General features: G+C 40.1%; 1 protein-coding gene across 8 annotated transcripts in view; it reads right to left on the reverse strand.

Annotated features, from left to right (window-relative positions):
- Positions 1–25,596, reverse strand: part of otogl (otogelin-like) — a 40,574-nt gene that overhangs the window by 10,529 nt on the left and 4,449 nt on the right. For 6 of the 8 annotated variants that reach the window (XM_086073946.1, XM_086073945.1, XM_086073943.1 and 3 more), the window contains exons 9-45: positions 24,747–24,871; positions 24,402–24,508; positions 24,184–24,290; positions 23,686–23,832; positions 22,797–22,905; positions 22,673–22,719; positions 22,453–22,598; positions 21,971–22,097; positions 20,613–20,790; positions 20,413–20,537; positions 19,383–19,592; positions 19,037–19,205; positions 18,620–18,694; positions 17,992–18,035; positions 17,646–17,811; positions 17,105–17,212; positions 16,407–16,545; positions 14,836–14,970; positions 14,608–14,754; positions 13,457–13,576; positions 13,266–13,382; positions 11,021–11,177; positions 10,920–10,946; positions 10,662–10,841; positions 9,466–9,744; positions 8,153–8,270; positions 7,998–8,077; positions 6,916–7,499; positions 5,137–5,314; positions 4,909–5,051; positions 3,976–3,999; positions 3,790–3,882; positions 3,122–3,311; positions 2,828–3,045; positions 2,537–2,678; positions 1,337–1,522; positions 898–1,110 (exon numbers count right to left, since the gene is read on the reverse strand). In XM_086073946.1, the coding sequence (XP_085930072.1) occupies positions 898–1,110; positions 1,337–1,522; positions 2,537–2,678; positions 2,828–3,045; positions 3,122–3,311; positions 3,790–3,882; positions 3,976–3,999; positions 4,909–5,051; positions 5,137–5,314; positions 6,916–7,499; positions 7,998–8,077; positions 8,153–8,270; positions 9,466–9,744; positions 10,662–10,841; positions 10,920–10,946; positions 11,021–11,177; positions 13,266–13,382; positions 13,457–13,576; positions 14,608–14,754; positions 14,836–14,970; positions 16,407–16,545; positions 17,105–17,212; positions 17,646–17,811; positions 17,992–18,035; positions 18,620–18,694; positions 19,037–19,205; positions 19,383–19,592; positions 20,413–20,537; positions 20,613–20,790; positions 21,971–22,097; positions 22,453–22,598; positions 22,673–22,719; positions 22,797–22,905; positions 23,686–23,832; positions 24,184–24,290; positions 24,402–24,508; positions 24,747–24,871 (5,460 nt within the window). Of the gene's footprint in view, positions 1–897; positions 1,111–1,336; positions 1,523–2,536; positions 2,679–2,827; positions 3,046–3,121; positions 3,312–3,789; positions 3,883–3,975; positions 4,000–4,908; positions 5,052–5,136; positions 5,315–6,915; positions 7,500–7,997; positions 8,078–8,152; positions 8,271–9,465; positions 9,745–10,661; positions 10,842–10,919; positions 10,947–11,020; positions 11,178–13,265; positions 13,383–13,456; positions 13,577–14,607; positions 14,755–14,835; positions 14,971–16,406; positions 16,546–17,104; positions 17,213–17,645; positions 17,812–17,991; positions 18,036–18,619; positions 18,695–19,036; positions 19,206–19,382; positions 19,593–20,412; positions 20,538–20,612; positions 20,791–21,970; positions 22,098–22,452; positions 22,599–22,672; positions 22,720–22,796; positions 22,906–23,685; positions 23,833–24,183; positions 24,291–24,401; positions 24,509–24,746; positions 24,872–25,596 lie in introns of those variants that run through there. The other 2 variants (XM_086073942.1, XM_086073947.1) reach the window with 2 other exon arrangements.

Below are 25,596 nucleotides of genomic sequence, written 5' to 3' on the forward strand. Positions count from 1 at the left end.
AGCAATCACAGCTCAGCTTCAGAAAACAGGTGAGCTGTGATTGGTCTTTGCCTGAGCCCTGAGCAATTGTGATGTCATCTTCAGTTGACAGCAAGTGGCAAAATGAGACGGATAAAAACGGCTGGTTTTTGATGCTTATTTGCACTCATATTACACAAATGTAATATTAATCAGAACTCCATGTTTAGACTAGTCAGGTGACATATAACATATTATTGTCAAGAAATGTTTAACGTTGATTTTCCCTTTTAAAAAAAAAAATATTTATCCCTCTATGTCCAGACTAGAAGTCGATAAAAAAGGTGGATTCGCTGAGAAAACCATAAAAATATCTACGTCCACTGTGGAGAACAAGGCATTATCTTTTCAGTACATGTATCCCTGACTTCAGCCCTGGAGGAATAGACAAGAGTTTGGGGGCATGAGCCTCAAGCAGGAACGAATAATAACCGGATAAGGTGCTTGAGTTGACAAAAAGTCGTTTAGAAGCTTGAATGTCAACTTGAATTCAGGAGTAAGAAGCTTGTGAATATTGCCAGCTCGTCATCCATATTTTATAGCTCTTGTCCTGATGAGGGATGCTGGTAGGCTGGAAACGCTCGACCCATGTTATGCTGTGCCTGTTCAACTGATACACAGGTAATGTTTTTGTTTACATACATTTTTGTTAACGCCCGAACCCAACTACTTCTGTCTTGTCACGTGTATGTATATGAATACTGTAGGAAGTTAACGGTTATTTTATTCAGTACACTACAACATTTGAAAGAAAAAGTTGTTCTCTTCATGCACAAATCACGTACTGAAAATGTAGCAAACCGTGGGCCAAAAAACGAGGCAAGGATAAACAGGCTAAAAAACATTTTGACAGTGTTTCATCTTGACACGTGAACTCACCGCAGATCTTCTTAGGACAGCAAGCGCCTTCCTCCAGCACCTCCAGCACGTACTCTCCCTGCCTCTCGCACATCGGCGTTGGGACAAAACCGCAGTCAGGCTCCACGGCTAGCACGGAGCCATTCTCCATGCACTTGTACAGGCAGCAGCCTTGAGCCGAGCCGTTCCAAACCTCGCCAGGGGCCCGGGGCCTGCCTTCGTTGTCCGTGCATGCTATGGAAGCCAGATGCTAATTCACAAAACCAGGGTTTTTCCTGCATATACAATTTGGAGGTGGCTGCCTCCAGTTTAAAAAGCTCTGATTACCATGATCAGCTTTGCACTAGTTTGGTGTTATTCTCAATTGCATTACAGCTTCTTTTTTTTCTGGGATGTTTTATATTAGTCAAGTATTTTTCAAGTGTAGGTGAAGGTGCCTAATTTTTTCAGTGCGACTCACCGCAGCGATCCTCAGTCACGCAGTGCGGGGAATCGGCACGATGCAAGAGAGTCCCGCCGCGGCAAACACACTCCTCCCGGACGAAGGGGCAGGCGGTTTCTTCGTAGTAGTCCCTGTTCAGACAGGTGAGGCTGGCGCAGGTGTTCACGCAAGGACGGTACTCCTTGCCGGGGGGGCACCGCAGAGCTGTTGGGAGAGTGATGAGCTTTGAGGATTTCCGTGACCGAGCTTGTAACTCAATTTACTCATCAAAAATCTAATAAATATTAGGGCTGGGTTTAAAAAATCTAATCTATCGAATCGATTTTCCTTTTCAGGCCCGATATTGATTCATAAAACCACATAATCGATTATTTTAATATCTCTTTTTCCCATAAATTCTTAAGAAAATAGAGTTTTTAAGAGGGATTTTTTTTTAAGTCTTAGTTTTCTTGAAATTACTGTTGACATGATTTTATTGCATTTACAATTATGAAAATGTTACTAATAACACGTACTACAATTTACTTTGGAATTAAAGGTGCCTTATGCCGTTTAAAAAGGTAATATTAAAGCTTTTCTACATCATGCATGCGCCACCAATGCCCAGATGAGTACGAAGAGCCCTGACTGTTTTACTCCGACTGCATCTATCAGCTTTTATCTTCCCTTTATAGTAGAGTGTGCGGATCCTCACACGCTACAGTTTCTTTGGGGAGGGGCGGAGTTTTTCTTTACGTCATTTGAAGTCACGCGCACCATGAACGAGCCTGACACAGATCCTGTAGTTACGCTTTGGGCCAGAGGTGGCAGTCATGAGTAAAAAAGTGACAAACTGATCCTTTAGATATTTGTGGAGTTTTTATTATGTCCTTGATATTTAATCAATATTGGATTGAAGTGAAGTGAATCAAATTGAATCGGGAAAAATTAAAATCAAATCAAACTGAACTCTTGTGAATCGAAATTGAATTAAGTAAATTGGAATCGATACCCAGCCCTAATAAATACATTGTGTGTTTGACTATGGCTCGCCTTGCCCACATTTGAGGGTTCCTTTGAGAGTTCCTTCATTGCTCCATTTTTTTCAGTTAATTTGACCAACGCAGCACAGTCATATCTCAAATTTTGGCTAGTAAAAAAACCCGATGGCTCTTAACTCCCAAAACTCTTAAGTTAGGGCACTTTTAAGTCAAAGTATCACTGTATCTATGTTCTCACGGCAGAAATTGTGTCGTCTCCAGCTGATGCACACTTGGTGTGTGTAGCAGACAGCCACGTACGCCGCCAGGAAGTCACACTGATGGTCCTTGTAATGCAGGTCGCCCGCCCACATGATGTCACAGAACTGGTCCGGAGGCACCTGCAAAAGATTTGAACCATTGTCGTATTTCTCCGTTCATTGTGGTAGACAGTACTATGATACATTAGCACTGATTCCCAACCACTGTGCTGTTATATAGTGGGGAGGAGGACTGTCAGGAGGCAAACCCACGATTCCAAAAGACACACCTTGCTATGGCACGGTGCGAAGACTCTCTGATGGAGCATGTAGAGGCAGATGGAGCAATCCCCGACGGTGCAGTTGTCTCCAACCCTGCGAGTGTGCTCGCTTTCGTCGGGCATGGGGACCCGCCATGCCTGCAGGAAGAGCATCATGTCTCCCACCTCTCTCACCACCGTGCCATTGGGCAACCTCAGGTCATTCTCCGGGTTGCCGTCGCAGCAACCTGCCGTGACGGGTAGACACGGGGTCAACTCCAAATGTCAGCTCGTGTTTGTTAGATTCCCCCCATCAGGTCTTACCGCACAGGCCTCGAGTGGGCACAGATGCTTTGTTAGGCGTGATGTACTGCAGCACCATGATCCCTGTGCTGTGATACCATTGTATGCTGACATGGCCAGGCGTTTTGATAAGATACATAGTGCCGGTGTCTTCCACATGAAGAGAGTGGAGGGAAAATGGCAGCCTGGTGGGCCTGTAGTTTACTGTTACCTACACACATGCATACAGGTGCATCTTAAAAAAACGAATTGTTGTAGAAAAGTGTATTTATTTCCGTAGTTGAACTGAAAAAGTGAAACTCATATCAAAATTCTACATTAAAATCATTTTGACTGTTTCTTGTGTCAGGGGTTTTAATTAGATTAAGGAAGATCTCTTACGTGAAAAAAAAACCATGGCACACCAATAAAAAAAAATCACAAAATGTATAGCAAAAATAAATATTTAACTTTCTCATATCTTCAAGTGTAAGCTATAATCATCAAAATTATAAAAATGAAATCATCAAATCATTGTTTTTTTTAGAATCATACTGGTAATCTATAATCGATTTACTATAATAATATGAGTTAAACTTTTAAAATTGAAATGACATTTTCCACAATAATCTAATTAATTGAGATGCACCTGCAAATAAGAATATTCAAATAGAATAAACTGAATATTAACATCAGCTAAAAAGGGTCACCTTTCGATCCAGTCGATTGATAACAATACGGTCGGAATGGGTTGTGATATTCAATTTCTTTAAACACAGACCAGATGTTCCACTTGTTGGACTCTGTGGAGAAAGAAAAATAAAGCACATTATAAACACAAACAAACAAAGCAATTGCAATGGAACAAACTGTGTGTGTGTGTGTGTGCCACTCACAGGTCTCCTGATTGAGTTTACGCTCTGGGAAGGATAACAAAAACAACATAATTATAATAATAATACATTATATCATTTGAAATATGAATGTGGTTTATGAGTAACTACATGTCCTATACAAACCAAATTAACCCTATAAAGCCTGAACCATGACATATGAGAGAACATTCTGATTATTTGTATATAAAGTATTTATTGGTACTTTTGAACAATCAATTTCCATATATGACTTTTGATTTGTGTCATATTTGATACATCCGATCACAATGCTTTAAATTTGACATTTATAACTGTCAAAAATATAATAATAAACAGACATATCAAACATATTAGTATTTCCAAAAATCAAAAAGACCACTTCCAACTATTAATTAAGTACAGGTGTCTCTCCTTTCTCAATTGGGGTGATCTTGCAATTTAAACAAGCCATCAGCTGGGTGATACTGCCCTCTAATGGATTATCCGTGCAATACTTGTGTCAGATCATATACGTCAGGGTTTTAAGGGGGGGAAATATTATACTCATGAAATAAAGGGCTCAAAATGTCTTGTATTTAATTTAATATGATACGTTTGGCTTTATAGGGTTAAACAGGCTACATGTTGGAGAAAAAAAAAGTTTAAAAATTCCAACAACAAACCAATTTCACAAGACTGCATATATTTAATAATGATCATTTTTAAAAACAATTATTTAATTAAATGAATACAAAAATAAATGGCCTGTTTGACTACTACTTTTATATAATTTTATTATTTACGAAAAGGTACACAGTTAAAAATGAAAAAAATAAGTAAATAAATTATTCAATTTAATAAAATAACAGCAGAATTATGGCAATAAATGTTACAGGACTCAAGATAATATAAACGCTCTGTGGGCCAGATACAGAATGGAGTGGGCCTCTTTTTATAATCAGTGTTATGTATTACCTGGCTGGTTGGACATTTCTCTACGGTGCCAATAATAGTCTCTCCCGGCATCTTAACCAGGACATAGGAGCCGTTATCATACAAGGCCACATTATTGCCATCAAACGTGATCATGCGTAGGTCAGACATCACAGTGCAACGACCTGGCAAAACAAACCCTCTTGATCATCCGTCTTGTTTGATCTGCACCATCAGAGTATAACAATGAGTGACAATGCGGCGGCTTACAAGGGCACTGCCACTGTGGGCAGCAGGGGTCCATGTTGATGAGGACAGAGAGGCCCAACAGGCTGCAGCGGGGTCGAGTGGTGTTGAAGCGGCAATGCAAGGATGCGTTGTAAAGCAGCAGCTGTCCGTTGAAACATATGAGCTCTGCACACTCGTCGATACGGTAGACATATGGAGGCTGAAGGGATATGGAGCATACACGTATGCGCAAATAGAATGGGCAATATAGTTAGAATAGATATAGGTCAGGGGTCAGCAACCATTACTGTCAAAAGAGCCATTTTAGGCCAAAATAATTACAGAAAATCTGTCCTGAACCACAAAACATTTGAAGATTGGGATGAAGGAAGCAGTGTGTTTGTGTACTGAGAGCTAATTTGAGCTGCACCACAACACAAAAATAGGAGAGCAGCATCGAATACGTAGACATTCATTTTCTTCTACCTTTCCTCATTTTTTGGGGGTTGTAATTTTTCAGACTTCGTTTATCATATATTTTAGACTTTTCTGCCTTAAATGACTGACATTTTTGGCAATTTTATGAATAATTATGGTAATTTTTCTAATTCTTCCTTTTTTTAATTACATTTTTTTGCTATTTTACGAAAAAAATTCTGTCTTTTTGCTATACATTTTCTGACATTTTTGACAATATTGTGTACATTTTATAATAATTTTTGTGATTTCTTTTTTTGTTTTTAGACATTTTATCAGTGATTTTTATATATTTTGCTTTCTGCCTTAAAAAAAAAAAAAGGTTTTCTGACTTTTGGGCAATTTTGTGAACATTTTATGGTAATTTTTTGCCCTTCTTTTGCTTTTGGACATTTTATGATTACTTTTTTAAAACATTTTCTTTACTGACTTTTTTAGTCAATTCTGTGACATTTTGACTTTTAAGTAATTTAAAAAACTTTGCCATCTACCTTTCATCTCTTTTGTTCTGACAACTTAAAAAAGTGGACCCTGTCATTTTTTTAACATTTAATGATGAATTGTTTTTTAATCTAAATCATTAATTCATTTAAAGAACTGTATTTCTGTAAAAAAAAAAATAAATAAAATAAAATATATATATATATATATATATATATATATATACATATACATATTTATATATATATATATATTTCTCGAGATCTACAGGGAGCCACAGTTGAGGGAATAAAGAGCCACATGTGGCTTCAGAGCCGCAAGTTGCAGGCTCCTGGTATAGTTTGGTTTCGATAGGAAAAAAGGCAACTAGAAACCACAGGGGGTCCTCAGTTATAGAGTGTTTTTCATTCAAATATGTGTTGTAAATTAGACCGCATTATTATAGATCAGTGACAGTGGCCACGCGGGAGTGAGCCAGGCAGCATTACACGAAAGGATGCATCATGCAATAACAACTAAATGGCACAGGACAACACAGGATAAGACAGGGCAGGGAATAGTGAGCCAGGTTTTACTAGTCTACCCTGTGAGGAAGGGACGCCAAGTGCAGCAAATAGGACAGGACTGGGTAGTTCCACCCTGTGAAGAAGGTATGTGACAATGAGCAAATAGGACAAGAAGGGGTAGGACAGGACAGGAGAGGACATGGGTATATGCCATATGAAGAAGAGACACAACAAGCAGCAAATAGGACAGGACAGGACAGGACAGGACAGGACAAGACAATCACTATTCAGATTTATCACCTTGATTCTCAGGAAGATTGTGACTATTTTGTTTGCCCCTCAAAAAACATTGCAGTGTGCACGGCACGGCCATGCTTGTAGATACCGAAAGACTTACAGTACATGGCGTTGTGGGCATGAAGGACGGCGGCGTGGTCGAAGCCTCTTTTGTCGGAAAGGTGTCTTGACTTGTCGCTATTGCCGCAGTCACCGGCTCGGTGCTTGTGCCACTTGGCACAGAGGTTGTCGTGACAACCGTCGAAGCGGCCGTCAGTGCGGGTTGAGTTTGAGGAGGAGTAGCCGTGGTAACGGTGCTAGTTACGGGGGAGATGACGGAAGGTGGCGTCGACGGCACGGGGAAGGGTGGCACTGGGGTTGATGTTGTGGGAACACTAGTGGTGAGAGGAACTGAAGAGGAACTGAGAGGAACTGGAGTTGAAATGAGGCGTGAGGTGAGAGGAGTTGAGGGTGTTGTGGGCGTCGGAGTTGGGGGAGTTGTAGTGGTGGCGATCCCTGGAGGAGATGGACTGAAAGTAGCGGCAACAGTGGATGGGCTCATGGTAGTGGAAGATGTAGTGAGTACACTATCGGTGCTCACAGTGGTTGTAGTAGTCATACGCCTTGTTGTCGGTGGCGATGTTGTAGTTATGTCGGGTCGCGTCAAAAATGCAAAGGGTGTGGGAGTCGGGGGAAGAGTCACGCCTAAGAAGACATTTCATATCACAAGTTTTGAAGAGTTTTGCCCTATTCAAAAACACGTGCTACAGTGTGGAGAGTGGAAGTTTTTAAGTCAAATACTCCTGATTTTGAAAATTTGCATTATTTTTCCAGTTAAGAATAATAAAAGTGACAAAATCTTGTCAAGAAAGGTTATGTATGTCTAATAATTACATACATGGTAAGAATTGTTCAAAAAGCGGCAACACAATATTGTCGTAATGGTCGGGTCTGCCTCACACTTGAGAGGTTCTGGGTTTGAATCTTGGCTCGGGCCCATTTTCTACCTCTCACCTTCCAAACACATGCTTGCTAAGATTGTAAATTAAAAAATGCCCACAGGTGTGAATGTGAGCGTGCGTGACTGTTTCTCTATATTTATCCTGCGATTGACTGGCGACCAATCCAGGCCGTACGCACGTGCCCATCACCCCAAAACGGATTGTGTTCAACCTTCGAGGTCCCACTGACAACATTACTCACAATCCTCTATGTAGACACATCTGCTAGTGACCTCATCTAGGACCATGTTCTTGGGACATCGTGGGAAGCAGCCCTCCACGCTGTGATATACAGCAAGTCGTTAAAATCCCTTTAAAATACATTTGAGTGTGCGTCATGAGAGGCGGTGCTCTTACAGAGGCAGGAAGTTGCAGCGTGTAGCATCTGGGTCACTGCAAGTGCGCACGCAAGGGCTGGCGCAGGCCTGATAGCGCCACTCACACATCATCCGGTAGGGGATGACAAAATGAGTCTCTGCATGAAGAGAGGAGCAAATTGCTTAGTGCTGATGGATCTATAAATGTAGAGCAGTGGTTCTCAAACTGGGGTCCATCCATTAGTAAATTATGTTGTGTTCTTTTTTTAAAGTGCATAGTTACTATACATATGGGGACTAAACCAATTACTTGTTCCTAACTTTGCATTGGGCCATTTAGAAGCTCTGATATGATTGTGATGACACATACATCTTTTTCTGTAATGATCGAATCATAAATTGTTATATAGATTTTATGAGTAATCTAGCTTAAAGTAAAAAGAACAGTAAGAGGTATAAACATTAGGGGTGTCAAAATTGGCGCGTTAATTTTGAGTTAATTTAAAGTTCCTTTAACGTCACAATTTTTTTAAACACGCGATTAATGATTACTTAGAAAGCCTGTACTGGGTCGCAACACAGCAGACACGTAAACGTCAAAATTTAGCAGTAATAAATGTAATAAGAATGCATATATTTGTGGAGACTGGGGTCAAGTTGGATTTTAGAATTTTAAAAATGTGCAGAATTTCACATGTTACTACATGTTAAAGATTAGAAAGCTCTTAATATGAAAATAAAAATGCACTGATGTCTTACAGATGGAATTATGCCATCTAGTGGCAGAAAAATGACCTCAACATAAATCCATATCATACCCGTTTTTTTTACAGTACAGTACATCTTTTTAATTTTAAATCAATTTTATGAATTATTATGAAATTACTGTATCAATGACTAAAATATGCAGCCATATTTCTATTAGTTTAACTTTCCCCCCCACTTTTTTGTTAAGAGAATGAAAACCTAGATTTTTTTTATTGTGCATCATATTGTACATTTAGAACAGATGTAACATTTGTGGTTAATCATGAGTTAACTGTTGAAGTCATGTGATTAATTACGATTACAATTTTTAAGCGCCTGACACCCCGAGGCTAGCTATGTTTATTTAAGAAGTGCACAGCAACTAGTGATGGCAGAGAAATACTGTGAATTTGGTTAAGTTCTATTAATAATTTAATTCATAATAATTTGGTTAAAACGTTTAAAAATAAAACTGTAATAGTAAATAATTCCGATTTCAATGGATACACGGTTTAATTGATCCTAGGTTGATAAATAGGGTCCTTGGAAAAAATTGTTTGGTAACCCTGAGGTAGAGAACCATTTCCGTCAAAGAGTATTACAGACCCTCGAGTATGAAACTGCTGCTGGCTTTGAAACCGGAAGAGGTGTCATATCTCAGAGCTCGCACGGCGGTGCGTGTTAGGGTCAGAAAGATCCCCGGTTGGCCTGCGAGTTCGAACGAGGTGTGACCAGGCAGGAACAGTCCCTGATGCTGGATGAACGTCGCACGCCGTCTGAACTCCTCCCCTCGACTCCAACGCTCCAGCTGGACACATCTCTTCCCCAACACCACGAGGAAGAAATTGGGTCTCTCCGCAGACTCCAGGGACACCACGGGGACGCCTGGGGAAATAACCCCTGGGGATGAAACTACTGCATCCCTAAAAGAGTACAGTGGAACCTCTGAAGTGGAACACCCATGAAATTGTCCATCCATGGTTTTGGGATTTCCCAAGATTCACAGCCGTCTTTTGACTGCGAAGCACATACTGCACCTGCACTTTTTTCATCTCCAATTGGGAAAAAATAATAATCTAACTCTGGATTTATTGAAGGTTGACCAGTCTCTGGACGAGGGATGGGCAAATGGTAGCCCACACTCGGAGTAGCCCTGGATACATTTTTGAGGATAAATATGTTTGCTGTCAGGGAACAGTTTTGTCTTGTAATAACAGTGTTCACCACTAGATGGCAGACATCACTTAAGAATGCCTCCAACCTCGAGACTGTACTACTCCAGCAGAGAAGAAGAGAGACAAGAATGTGACAAAAATCCAGTAACAAATTAGGTCAAGAAAAGGATGTCTTTAAGGTAAAATACAAAGCAGATTATATAGTCAGTGAATTTAAACACAAACCTACCTGCCGAATTTGTTTAGAGATAATCATGGTTATATGCAATGCTTAATAGTGTTACAAATAATATGGTTCATATTTATCTTTGCTTCAAAGTCTTTGTAGCTAAGGAGTGGTTCTTTTATGTACAGTTTAGCGTTAAAAATTTCAAGATGCCCTTCTGTACATTGGTTCAATTAAAAAAAAAAAAAGACATTCACACACTATGTCCCAATTTAAAATAGCCTTGTCTTTTGCATACATTTGGCTAGGAAGTGCACAGTCCAATGCGGCCGACGAGTAGCACTGACGAAAAATTGAGCCCCCCCCCCTCAAACATTTAAATAAGCTATCCTTGTTCCCATATTTAACTTTGGAGGTTCCACTATAGTAGCGTTCCATGGTTGAGAACCTGCGATGCTTACGTGACGTCCTGTTCCTGTGCAGGCCTGCCGTGACCATAAAGTTGAAGAAGAGGCCCGAGGCAGGCGAATGGCCTGACGTGTCTCTCACCAAAGGAAACACTGAGCCGCTTGTGCGATTCACTCCCATCATTGTGTTATTGTGGACAGCGCTCACCAAGGAATACGGGCCGTCGCCTATTGCTGAGGTGCACAGTACATAAAATGAGTTTCGCTTTAAGGAAGTGGCTGAGTAAGGGCCGGGATTACAATTATGAATACCTTGGTTGTAGTATTCACAATCCTGGGCTGAAATGAAGAAACATTCAGGACACAGTTGACAGCCAGCATGTGATTGTACACGTGTGTGTTTGTGTACTCACGACACACAGAGGGCGACCTCCAGTGTATGGCGATGCCGTGCTGGCAGCATTTGTGGGCATAGACGGCGATGGATGTGCACAGACATTCACAGTCGCCCCCTCGGTCACAGTTGCAAGTGTCCGTCAGGCAATTTCTGTAGAACCAGGCCACATCCACCTAGAGGGTACGCATGTCATGTACAGTACATGCAAGCTCACTGCATTAGACAGAAACACGCTCGCTGGCATCTAGTGGTAGGAAGCAACAGTTTCTGTATGTATACCTGATGCTTTTTTAAATTATTGTTTTTATATCTGTATAGCACTTTGTCTTGTATTTTTTAAATATGAAAAGTAGCCTACTCTATAAATACAATTTTATTGATTGATATTTGAAGTACAAATACAATACAGTTTTTGTACTAAACTAATTTAAAAAATTACTACCCCGCCTACTGCCCGAAGCCAGCTGGGATAGGCTCCAGCAACCCCCGCGACCCTTGTGAGGACAAGCGGTACAGAAAATGGATGGATGGATGGACTATTCTTTACTTGAATATTTTTTCTGGTGACTTTTTAATTTTCCTCCCAACATTTGAAAACAGATATGTGTTCTTTGTCAAAATGGGCTGATGACGACGTAAAAAAAGACAGCTGGACATTGAGCCGACGGCAGTTGAGATCTTGACTGGTTGAAAGACAGCAAAAATTAACTTTTACATTTGTACTTACTGTAAAAATATTTCAGAATCTGTACATTTTGTTTACTTTGACTTAAATAAAGAAGTCAAATAGTACTTCTACCTTTACCACCTCCTTTTTTTTTTTTTTTTTTTTACACATACTTCTATTTAAGTACTGAATGTGAGTACTCTTGCCACCTCCACTGGCCTCACATTCAATGTAAGAAATGATCTGGAAGGGATTCACAGCTCAATTTGTTGCATTACAGCCTTGTTCAAAAATGGCTTAAGTTAAATTTTCTTCTCAAAATTTGACACACATCATCCTATGATAACAGGATTCAGGACGCATCAGAGCTTATTTTGAGCTTCTTTGCCAAGGCTGTCAATAGTTATGTACGCAAGACTTCTTACTTTAAAAAGAAGAATGAAATAATGCATTTGTAAAATTTTCAACAAATATTTACATTTTTATGTTGTGAATATTTTGTTTTGTATGCAGAATTGTGAGAGGATTTTTTTTTCCATTTTAGACTAAGGTTGTAACATGATATAAAGGGGAGAAAGTGAGGCACTGTAAATATTTTCCAGATGCATTGAATAAGTATGATAGTGCTAATGCTAAGTTTACCCGTTACTGTATTTGCACTGTTATAAAATGTATCATACAGGAGGGACCTTCTCCATGTCTCCATGGGGGTAAATGATGAGAGGCCTTGTTTAGGGGGTGAGTACTTGTCAATAATTCAGATAAGTGATGAGCTATCTGGGCAAAGGATTGTGGGTCGGTACAGAAGGGATCGGGTAACCATTGTGGCAGAGTGAATATGCATGTGCTATAAATTACTGTTGTAAGAAAAAGTATATGAACCCTGTGGAATTATTATTATGCAATTTATGCAGAAATCCAGCTTCACATACTTTTCTTGCAACTCTGTGTTGCCCTACATTATGACAGCTGTTTCAAAAGGTTATGTTTCTGTGAGATATGGCCAGCATAATAGGAATTCACCTCCTCGTCTTTTTGGAACATACATCTCATTTATTTATTATTATTATTATTATTATTATTATGATTATCTTTTCAATTAAGATGCATCAGAAGCATGACAGCATTATCAAGCATTATATGACTTGCAGTACATGATTAATCATCTCCTAATCAGCATCCGGACAATCATTAATTATACGTCTTCATCTCTTCTAAGCACTGTAATGCATCGAGTACAGTCCTCTGTTGTTTGTGCTTTATTGTGAAGCTGCCGTCCACCAGCTGCTCATGTGTGCAAATATAGGACTCCATCTACTGGATGCACATGTAAATACTGTGTAGTAACTTCACTGTGTGTGTGTCTTAGTGGAGGTTGTTAGAAGGGTTCAATTTTAAATTCAATTTCGAAAGCCTAAAAAATATAAATCATAAATCAAATATCCCAAAAAATCCCAGCCTTAACGCCAAATAAAACTTGCAATGAGTGCATGTATCTGTCATTTATTTGAACAATATTGTGATGATAGTCATCATTTTATTCAAAATACTCATACTATTTACTTTTAATTATCAGTGCAGCATCTCTACTCACCACACTGTGACAAGATGCAAAGACCTCGCTGTACAGGAGTGCGCATTCCCTCTTTGCGTACGGCTGTCTCCCCAAGTCGGCTTCGCACGGTCGCTCCACCACATAATCACTTTGACACTACAACACACAAGGAGCAATGGAGATGGTAAGCAAGATGGTGGTGGTGGTGGTGGTGGATTTGGGTGTCGTACCTGTCCCAGAGCCCAGCTATCGCCAAAGGTCTGTGCATTGTTAACCTCCATGTGGCTGAACGTGGTCATGTCATTAACAGTCACACCGTCAAAATTTCCACATAATCCGTTGAGAAGGCCCTGGAGAAAAAAATCCAAATGATTTAAAGGGGATTATTATAGAAAATGAAACCAAACAAGTTAATCTTTTGTTATATGTCTATTTGCAAATTTTCATCTAGACAAGCACGCCTGTAATAGTGGGGCTAATTTACTGCCCCCATCGATTTTTCAGTTTCTCTGCCCATGATGTGATCAGCTAGGCTGGATCTGGCCACAACACACTCTCTGAAATATCCACAATTTCAAAGCCAAAAGATAAGAATTGAGTTTTGCTCGATACCCAGATTAGCTGTGGATTAGCTGTTTTTGTCTGATAAGCAGCACATACCTTATTGCTTGGTAGAGTTGTTGTATATTATGTAGCATTTGTGTTTCATAATGCATTATATCACTTTTGTGATTTCTTTGTAAATGTATGTTACAGGCAACGGAAATGTATCCTACCAGGCATCCTCCACTTTTTTGTTCTGACACTCTATGGATTTCCAACCATTTTGTGTATGGCTGTGAGTGACTTTGATCCTATCCCAGCTGTCAATGAACCTAACATGCATGTTTTTGAAATATAAGAGGAAGACGAGTGCTCAGAGAAAAAACAAGAGTAGAACATGCAAACTCCACACAGGAAGATCTAACATGGGATCCGAACCCAAATTGAAAAACTGTGTCATACATGCCAACCACTAGGGCACCGTGCTGAGCCTGTTTATGTACATCCGGTTACAATAATAACAGCTCAAATAAATTACTTTGAAAATGTCAGAACAAAATGAAAATGGGGGGGGGGGGGAGTATTTTTTTGCCCTTCAAGCATTATAAACAAGGAATTTGGAATGTAAACTTATAAAACTGTGACCTGTAGTAGAAATACACACATGCACACGGAAATACACACATGCACACGCACACAAAATCACTGCGGAGGAATAGCGGCGGGCATCAGACTGACTGCCAATAAAATGCCATCCCCAAGTCCCTACGTTGGGATACAAGAGCAGTCAGACGACTATGAAATCTGCCCTAATTTAAAATGATTGACAGCTGCACACCTTCCACCGAGGCCCGGCTGTGATGTGCACGCTTGTCTTACGGTCCCAGAGGACGGTCAAGTCCTGATCGGGGAAGTGGACCACGGTGTAGAAGCCGGCTTTCCACAGCTTGTACGCTGACTCGCGTCCCACCACAGTAGATGGGCTCTGTATGGGAAAGCGACAGTAACACATTTTAATTGCATATAGATTTTAAGATATATTTTATGAAGTTGTGTGAGAGTGTACAGGATTGCCAGAGTTGTCCATGAAGTAGATCTTGGTAAGTCCCACGTGTATGACCAGCGTTTTCATGCACACAATGCCACTCTCATAGCAGTCCTTATTTTGGGCAACAATGGATACTTCAGTTTGCCCTGAACTCTGCGCACAGGAAGAAGGTCATTCATTAACAAAATCCCCCTTGAGAAGAGACCTAACATTGACATTTGGATTGTACACACTCAGGAAATACGGCAGCGTAATTAAACAGCTAGGACCCACTTGCCCACTCTTTTCGGGTCTGCACGGTGGTCTGCAAATCTGTCAGGTCTCAATCGGCACGCCTGTTCCAGCCATTCTAATTCTATATCCCTGGGAGCACAAGAACCCTGAGGTTTGGGCTGAACACTGGTCTCTTTGTCGTGCTAAATCCTTGCCGAGCATTACCAAGGCACAAACAAAGGAGTACACACATACACACGCCTTTACCTACTCTGATTAAAAAAAAAAAAAAAAAAAAAACACTCCGAGACTTTGCTGCTCTCTACCAGAGCCAAATCACCCTTTGGTCAAAACGGTCCTTGAAGGTGACCTAAAAATGCACTTTTTAATTAATAGTATAAAAATATTAGGGTCTCTCTAATGCCTGCTCATCAAGTGTGAAATTAAACAGCTTAATACTGTAAATATTTTGTTATCTGACTATATGTGAAAATGTCTCCAAGCAAGCTATTTGGAAACTTACTGGACTGTGATGCTAATGTGTCTGTCTTCTACATGCAGCGATCAACCTCACAAATTGAAATGTGTAAATTTCGTGGCTTGGTAATGAAGTTCTGCCTTGATGAGGGAAAATACGGGTCAGTTAGCCTGTGGTGGCTTTGTACAAGCCGGACGTGGTGGGGTGAACATTTCCTTTTCAGCAAGAAACGCATGAAATAGATCTGCCCCTAGTCGTCATGGTAACAAAAGCCGTATTTAATTTTCATTAAACAGAACCGACTGACTCCTGGTACGAAAAGTGAATTTCCAGTGTGCTTTAGTTCTTTATCGTTTGCTTATTTTGTTAGAAAAATGTAAGAGACAATTTTTAAGACAACTTGGACCTCTTTTAAAGTATGAAAAAAAAGCATATGTGACAGACATATCGTTGCATAAAACATGAAAAGTAGAAGTGATAAAGCCATTGATTTATTTGCATAATTGTAGCCATTAGATTTTTGACTTATTGACTTTTGCCACACTTGTTTGGTAGGATTTAATGAAGTTGTCGGAGTGAATGTTTAAAAGACTACAAGTTAAAGTGTTAGTAAGTTGCCAACTCTAACCGAGGTAGATAATCTGTCTTTCATATTAATTAATGGTTCAATTGCCTGTTTTAACCTATGCCTAACCTAAAAGACCAAACTATGTAAAACAAATCGGATATTGTAATACAGATGAATTTATTACTTGTGTTTCTTAAAAAAATACATAGGGGAAGAGGATCTTGAAAAAATACGCAATTGCATAAATTGTTTATTGAAGGTTTAAAAAAAAAAATGCAATTAGGTTATTTTTCAAAATCGTTCAACCCAAATAGGGATTCATACACTTACTTTGAGCAGGTAGACCTGACAGTCCGAGTGGTAGTCGTATTCCAGGCCGTCGAAGGTGTGGTAATGTCTGTCGCTGTAGACAGTACACACAGCTGGACACGGTGAATAACTACAGTTAAAATAGCCACGGTGACACACGCTGAGGAGTTGGCGAACAGCAGGTGTATGCGTGTGAGGAAAAAAGTAAAAGGAAGACAAAATAAAACAGAGTGCAAGTTTTTTTAATGTCGTTTGTTCCAAATGAATGACAATAGTAAATCGAACACATCGTGTATTATTAGTGTACAATGTATTAGGATGTGAAAACTGACAGAAAACTGTGTTTATTTAATAATACCAATAAAGCTGCAAGCAGGGTCAAAATAATCCTTCAACTTTGATGCCATGTTGCTATGCCATCTATATTGGAATAGGAATTTGCCCGAAATTCAAAATGGCCGACTTTTTGTTCAAGTTCAAGCATAGGTATTTGATTATGATAATTGTTGTACTGTAAATAGTATGAGGGGTGATTTTTTTTTCTCTAGCCTTCCAGGAGGTGCCACTGAGTGGACCTTTTATCTATATACAGTACATTTGCACCAGGATACACATACTTACAAAAACTGGTGAGTTTTCTGGCATTTTGAAAGCTCCAAAGCCCCCTTCATTCGTTATGAGAATATTAAAAAGCCGTTCAAAGAGAGCCTTTAACATACCATTTATAACAGGACGTTTCCACAGTTTCTCCAGGGAGGTACTCAAGGCCAAGCCAGACACAAGGGCAGTTGTCTGGAAAGTAACACTCCCCACGGTGCAGCACCAACCTTTAAATAGAATAGACCAAACGTACAAATATACATTCAGAACAAGATTGTAGACACACAGACGTATTCTGAAAGGAAGCAAGAAAGATATGCAGGACAAGGTACTAATATTAGTGTGAAGATCTTGAAGATGAAAGCATACACGCAGCATGCTCTCTCTTGATTAAGCACACCGTGCCTTTAATCATTGCAGATGACTACTCACTAATTACATCTCTATCTCAATGTCAGCCTGCGGTTTTTGTTCTTTTGTGCTCACATCCACTTGCATACATTTGAAAATTAATCTCTTTAATGAGATCATTTTGTCATAGATTTGCCAAAAGAGCTGAAAATGCACTGCTGTTTTTTTTTGTAATTATATTATTTCTCAGTACCTGTAAGGCAATTTCAGAACCTCGATGACACAAATGAATAAAAAATCATGTATTACCCAGAAGGGCAGACGCAGCCTGGGATGCAAGGCGTGTTGGGAGGGCAGGTGACATTCAACATGAGGTTGTGGCACGTCGGCGCGCAGGCCACGCCGCCTCTCTGCTCGGCGCAACTGTGGTACACTTTACCCGTGGGGCAATGCCCGATCTCTGGGCTGTCTGGCTCTACACACAAACAGAGATGCAAGGAAATCAATGCCTCTGTCCTCCGTACCAACCACACAAGGTAGTCCTGGGAAACAAGCAACAAGACTACTAACATAATAAGCTTGATTTCAGCAAGGGGGACATAGCCTGAAACAGCACTTTGTTGTTAGAAGAAATAAGAACTCTGGAGGGGGTTACCTTTTTCCTCTGGCACACACTCCAGCTTCCCATTCTTGCACAAGCTGGTAGAAAATAAAGTAGAAAAGAGAGGTTAGCCGAAGAGCAATTTGTCAATTTGAACATCCCAACTGCTTTACAGGGAATCCTCAATGATTCAGTTGGCCTAGCTGCTCAATAAATAGATACAGAGTGCCCAGCTAAAGGTATATAGTCTTTTCTAATTTAACTCATTCACTGCCATTGACGGCTATAGACATCAATTATCCATTTTATCTGGGCTGGGAGTAAATGAGTTATAAAATGAGAATATCTTTGTATCACTGAGTTAAAGGCATGCTAAAGTGGCTAATAGGAAAGTATTATTTGGAATGTTTTTTTTGTCAAATTTCACGCCAGCATTCTGTGCTTTTTTTTCCCATCAAATCATCTGTAAGCCATTTATTTTTTAGGTTAATGTTGTAAAATGAGTTTTGGGATCATAACTAGGTTCATATTATGTTTTAAATAATTAATAAAGGCAATTATAAAAGAAATATTATGAGGGTTCACTGTATTTGTGTCGCTAACGTTGCATGGATGTTCCAAGTGCATGGGAGAGAAGCCAAAATGGCTTTCTACTTTCCCGAGCAAGAAAGCTGTGACTCACCAGGGTCCAGTGGCGCTAAAGATGACCTCGCCGGGTTGAGACACACCAGCCATGGTGTAGCAGTGGCATTGAGCCCTGACAATAACAGAAGTTACTAGATCATGACTGCTGCTTATGAGTGAGCGGATGTGAACACATGCTTGTTAAATAAGAGTCAGAAGGGAAAAGGCTATAACTAATTGCAGTATACAAAATGGATGGATGCTTTTTTTTTTTTTTCATTTTTGAGAGAGAGCTCAGTATCATTCATTCGGCAGCCTTCCCGAGTCAACATGTTATCATCATAGCTCTCTTTAAAAAAAGAAAGAAAAAAAGGTTGGATATTTTAAATGATTTGTCATGGTGCATTTTTTAAAATGCTATTTATACAGGGGTGTGTTCAGATCTTATTTCCCCTGGAGACTTCAGAAGTCTTACAGTCGCACACATCGCTGGCGCACGTCGTCATAGTAACTGCCGTCAGGACAGCCACACCCCTCAGCGCAATCGTCGGGGTTACACATCTCCATGCTGGAGAGAGCGCGACAGGACCGCCCGCAGGACGACACACACGAGTGGTACAGCATCCCTTCGAGACACACCACTCCTGTATTTACACAACCAATATGAGGAAAAAAAAAAGAAGACATGACCTACTTTTGCAAACAAACAAAAAATCCCATAAGCCCTTTCCCATAATTTATTATTACAATTATGCAAAGATATTGCTTTCTCAATCTCAACAGTGATTATTAAACTCACTTCAGCGGCTCTCACAACTCACCACATTCAGAGACGTGCGCTCGGAAATTAATGTCAACTCCATGCTTGGAGCAGAGCAAGGCGTAGTGAGCCAGAGCGGTGCACAGACAAGCGCTCCCGCAGCGGCAGGCCTGGTAGCGACACTGCTGCCGGTAGACGTTTGGACCAATGTAGCCGTGGCACGGGGTGAACACACTCCCCAGGAGCACCTCACACTGGGAGGCATAGAATACTAAAAAGAGATGCAGACAACGCATTATCTATAATATGTACAATGTTGGACAATGTTAAAGAAATTCCACGCATGGCTTTTTATCATACAACAAGCCTTAAAACAGTCTTAAAGAGGACATATAATGGTTTGTATACAAAATATTAGGTTTCTGAAATGCCTGCCCACCCATCATGTGTGAAATTACGCAATCAAATAAATCTTTTGTCCATCCATCAAGCCATCTTATTCCACTTATCTGGGATCAAGTTGTGGGGCCATTAGCTTAAACAAAGCAGCCCAGACTCCCTCTTACCATCGAATTTGTCAAGCGCTTCCACGTGGATCCTGAAGCCTTCCAAGGCCAGCTGAGAGGAGTTGTTGTTTTTTTTAAATGAAAATCTGTGTTGTGTCAAATTAGAACCTTTAAACTGTACAGGAAATGCTAGAGGTAGCATTTTAATATTTATTTAACAGTCATACAAGTGCAACAAGGTCACTGCTATTAATAGTAAAAATATGCTGGAGTTGCACAGCGAGTACTCGGTATAAAGCCTCGTGTGGCCGTTTTAAGATAAGGAACTAGCAAGAAGAATATAAATTTGCCATTCATTTCATGCATTTTTAAGGAAACTGGTCTTTCTTTACAATTATCTGTTATTTTTTGGAGGGAAAAATTGTATGTATTAAAATGTTATGTATTAAAAGCACTAGTGGTATCGGTACTTGGTATCAGAGTGGTACCGAACATCGACATTTTGAGAGCTATTTTCCTTCTGTAATATACAATGTCCGGTGTGCTGAGTTTCCACTGCAATCTCACTTTCATTAATTTAATTACCATTCTGTAGGTTCATCTCACACGGGTCAATGATGGGCAGGTTCACTGGTGCAACACAAGCTGAAGACACCTTCCAAGCATTTGCATGAAGCTGTGGCGTACCCTCAATCATACCAGCAGGGGACCTATACACAAATGGAATACATAAATGCAATAAAAACAGTCATTGGCATACTTAGAAGTGAAAAGTGCCAACTCACAGAAAGTCATCTCGAAGATTTCCATTCAAGGTGCCGCAAAGGCCGAGAGTCAAACCACGCCAGCGGCTGTCTAGCTGCAAATGGACTCGCCCACCTTTGCCGTCATAATGCAGCCTCAGTCCCACCCGTGCCTTCAGTTGGGTGAACGCCGAGGTCAGCTTGCGCACGTCCATTGCATCTACACACACAAAAGGGAAGAAAAAAACATGAAAATGACTGGCAAGGCGTTGAATTAAACTCGGAACTCAAAATCTGTTATGTTGTGACTCAAGTAGACCCACTAAAGTATGGAGTTAAAAAAGTTATTTGTCTTCTTGGATGAATAAAGCTGTCTTTACGCTGCATATCCCCCCCCCCTCTAAGTGGCACAATTGGGGTGCAAATCATGGCAACATGAATGATGTTTTATTGTTTACACATCCAGTTCTGCCCAACTAACACGAGTTCACCCACTGTAAATATGAACTACAGAATAAACATACAGCATTAAATATGATGCAAATATAGTACCTAGAGGCATCATTAAATCTGCAAAAATAATTTGCACATGGTGGCGGCCATTAGAGTAATGTGGGGTTTACCCTTATTTAAATCAATGGGTGGTAAAAGTCAGCCCAAGCCTGCTAAACACTATGTAACATTTAATTTTTGTACTATTTATATAATATTGATTACTTCTGTCACACTGGCCAGTGCTAATGCTCATGCATTTATTTTTATGTGTCTTGTCTGCATATGGGTGGTTTCATGTGTTCAGTTAGTGTAGATGGGAATGTCACTTGAATAATACATGGAAACTCGAGAATGCAATTTCTGGTGAAAGTGCATGTGAAGGCTGAAATAAATGATTTGTAATAAGATGTCAATGAATGATGATGTTGACTATATGAAATAATATAAAGTGATAACTGAATGACAGTGAACAATATGGCCCATGTGGGATAATGTGGAATAATATGGAATGATGAGGAATGGTACTGAATAATATTGAATGAAATTGATAGGTGAGGAATCATTTGAAATATAAATATTTCACATGTTGAAGCTGGCATGCAAAGAAGAGGCTAAAAGAGATGGATAGACAAAAGCAAAAATAAAACACATGCACCACATGCTAAACTCTTACTTTGTTAGTCAAATCCTTTCAATTTGCCTTTTTCAAGTCAGTGGGTCAATTTAACCATGAAGAGTTATCTTGTGTTAATTTAACATTAACGTTTTAAACTGTGTGTGTGTGTGGGGGGGGGGGGGGGAAGCAATTGAGTTTATTCCTGACAATTTTGTGTAATCAAACAAAACGAAAATGACCCAGAAACATTATGCAACAGGTTAAAGTGAATACATTAGTTCATAGCCACCATCAATATAAGGCAGGATGGGTGCTGAATTGACACCGATCATCACCCCTCCTTCTCTGGTCAGAGTGATCTGATGACTCACATCCTCCTCCAGCACCAGAGTCACTGACTGAATGCAGACCTGCTTCTGTACACATGAAAAAGGTGGGTTTAACGTGCATATGTGGAATTATGAGGGGCCACCAGGGACATCATTCAGGATTACCTCTTATACTCATTAAAGAAACCCTCTCATTCATGCGACTGAAATGCTCTTATGCACACTATGTGCTCGATGAGAGCACTTTAGTAGCGTTTATGAAAGCATCTTAAGTGTCTGAGCACTTATCAGGATTTTGAATGACAGTAACTTTCATTATTACTGTGTGTGTGTGTGTGAGTATGTTGGTTGTGTTAAAGAACAGAAAAAAATCAGTAATGTGCGAGAGTTGTGTCCCTGACGGCTGTACTGTAAGGGTGTGTAGACATCATCTCTTCAGCACCTCAGTGCAGGTCGTGTATTGCAGTGTGACGGTAAATCTGCTGCTGCCACGGCTCTTTGCGAGGACGTACTGGCACGCGCCCGGCTGCAGAAACATCCTCCCGTCAAAAGTGGTCACAAACACGTCGCCCATTACCGAACACTCCGCTGAGGGTGGGATGGACCAAAGTAGTAAAATAATAGATTCACTGCTTTCCCAGCAAAAGGTCAGACAGTCTCACCGGTGCAGTTGCTCTCAGTACAGTTCCATACACCACCCATGCAAATACTAAAAAAAGAATTGAATTGTTTAAGAGCACATTGGGGAAATGAATCCTTCTTAATTGAATACATGTTAAAACTTACCAAACATTGCAACCTTGTCTAAGCGCATGTCCGTGCACGTATGACGAACCGTGGTAAACACATGGGCACTGAGAAGCAGCTATACATGTTCCATTTTGTAGAATGAGCCCTAGAGAAAAACAATAGCATGGTCAGATTTTGAATTTGTGACACGGATAAGCAGTATTGAAGAAAAAAAACAACTTGAGAAATTAATGTTGATCCAGAAAAAAAACATGGGGATGTTTGCTTTTAATATTTTTACATCAAACACACCAAGGATCAAGAATTATAGCATCCTTTGTCGAGCTTGTCTTATTAAAATGAGCCACTGTTAACCTTCATACTGCAGGGCCAATACAGAGTCGATTTTGTTACCATGACGATGAAGTTGCTGGCTCCGAAGAATAATAAAAAACAGTAAAAGTGTGGATTGTATTTTCACTCTTCAGCAGCACTTCATCATCATCAATATGCCAAATTACACCGATCAAGTACGTGGTCTGCAGATGTGTGCATGCACTTGACACATTAGCCCCACTGTTATGTAAAATTTAGCTGATTTTTTTTCCCCTGCCTCGCTCACAGATTTAGTTTGGGAAATAGGACATATTTACTTAGTTGTGCAATTTCACACTTGATGGGTGGGCAGACACTCCAGAAAGCCACTATTTGTATTTAAATTTTCCACAACATGCTTTTTTAAAGTTTTTTTCTAATTAGAGCTAAGTTAAATCATGCATGTCCATGTAGTTGACTAAATTTTCATTGCAAAAAAAATACCATGTAAAAAGAACACCTAACTTCAGTTATATAGTTTCCTTGACATATGGCCTACTATTTAATTTCTATATATCAAAGAAACACTGGTTGTAATGCAAGTAATAAATTAGCAGTTAACACAAATTACTAAGTTCCTTGTCTTCACTACCATCAGGACAGTAGCAGCCGTCCAGGCAATGCAGGTTGGTTCCGAGACACTCTTTTTCAAAGGTGCAGGTGGGAGGGCAGCAACTGATACAGTCTCTGTACACGAAGCTCTCCTTGCAGCCATCATCTGCAGGTTAAGAGAGTTTCACACACACAAAAGCTTGACTGATGGATGTCTCCAAAAGATTTGTCTTGAGTGAATATCCTGTGGTGTGGGGTGTGGTTCCCTGATCCGCTCTTAAAAAATGTGTGTGTAAATGTTAGACTTGTTTAATATCTAACATTTTAAGTTGGGCCAAGCCACAGACTTGGTAAAGGAAAAGGAAGACGGGGACAGTTGCTTGTTTCTGGAGATTTTGTTTGTATGTGTGATGTGCATCATTCTACAATAAACAGTACAACATATTATTAAGATCAGATAGCACACAAATGCAGATTTCCAGCTGTTCAAAAGTCGGAAGTTGTACTGAGAACTTACTGCAAGAGGGGAAGCTATCCCTCCACTCCCTCACTGGATACCCCACATGCGAGCAGGCCCGGGTGTACTCCACCAAGGCCCTGCAAAATGTCTCCTCATCATCAGCTCTATGGTAGAAATACACTTCAAATGATGTGGGACTGTAGCCGAGCTAGCATGTTAAACACATAAAAATGACAGTGAAGGGTAAATACGTAGTACAGATAGATGTGACTTACACACAGAGGTCAGAGACACATCCGGCCACAAATGGGTTGGGATCAATATTCTCGTGACAGGACAGGAACGGGAAGAAAAGGAGAGCGCTGCATTTCTCGATGGCATCCTGCAGACATGAATGGAATAGCAATGGCGACAAAAGCCGCACCACACTTGCTGTCTTCTATTTCATTTCAAATATGGGAAGTAACTTTAACAAGATTGTGGCAGTGTTCAGACTTTGGGCAAGGGGCACGGTGCACCCTGGACAGGTTGCCATTCTCTCTCCCTTTGAGTAGTTAGATATTACACACTGTGATCAGTCTATAAAGACTTTAAGTGCCATGTGTCAATGTGGTTCTTACGTCCATATCTGATTCTGAGTCACATGGTCCATTGAAGTCGAGGTCCACTGACGGGCAGGGTCTTTCATGAGGCAGGTCAACCGCCCAGCTGTTAGCAAACACTGCGGGCTCATTGGTCTGAATGCCTGAAAATACACACTCATGACATACGGTGGATATGGAAATGGAAGTGATGAAAAGGCACTTGCTCTCCCAATTTCATGGTGAATCCTTTTAACATTCATCAACTTTGATGTAATCCATCCACTCATCTACTGTATGTAGGATAACACAGTTTAAAAAATGTTTCACATTGTGTAATATTTGAGTGGATTCCCTAGCTCATTCACTGCCATTAACGGATAGAGACGTAAAAATGTTTTCTTCTCTTTTCTCTCTTATTTTTTTGGTCACATATATTGTTCATGTAATGGAACTACAGTATGAATTGTTTCTCTTTTGTTTAATTGTAAGTTGTTGCCTGAAATAAATGAAAAATCAATTTAAAAAAGGAATGAAATATAATTGTAACTGGGCTGGCAGTGAATGAGCTAGTATGAGTTTGTCAAAGTACAAGTCCTGGAATTCACCTAAAATGGCTGTTTCAAACCAAAATGGCAGACGTTCTAAATATTTAGCAAACTTTGATCCAATTAAATGTCAATTTTGCATCGCACGTCTGTCTAGTATATACGAGTGGGATTCATTTGGGCGAATTTGTTTATAGGAGTTCAACACTACAAGTACAAGCCCTGAAATTCGCACAAAATGGCTGTTTCAAACCACAATAGCTGACTTCCTGTTTAATTTTGGGCATGGGTCTTTGACACTTTACTGTGCCTCCTATTGTAATAGACAAGTCCACCCAATT

The sequence above is a fragment of the Leptonotus elevatus genome, chromosome 4 (assembly GCF_054856555.1).
Source record: "Leptonotus elevatus isolate MCC_2025b chromosome 4, RoL_Lele_1.0, whole genome shotgun sequence".
Lineage (NCBI taxonomy): Eukaryota > Metazoa > Chordata > Actinopteri > Syngnathiformes > Syngnathidae > Leptonotus > Leptonotus elevatus.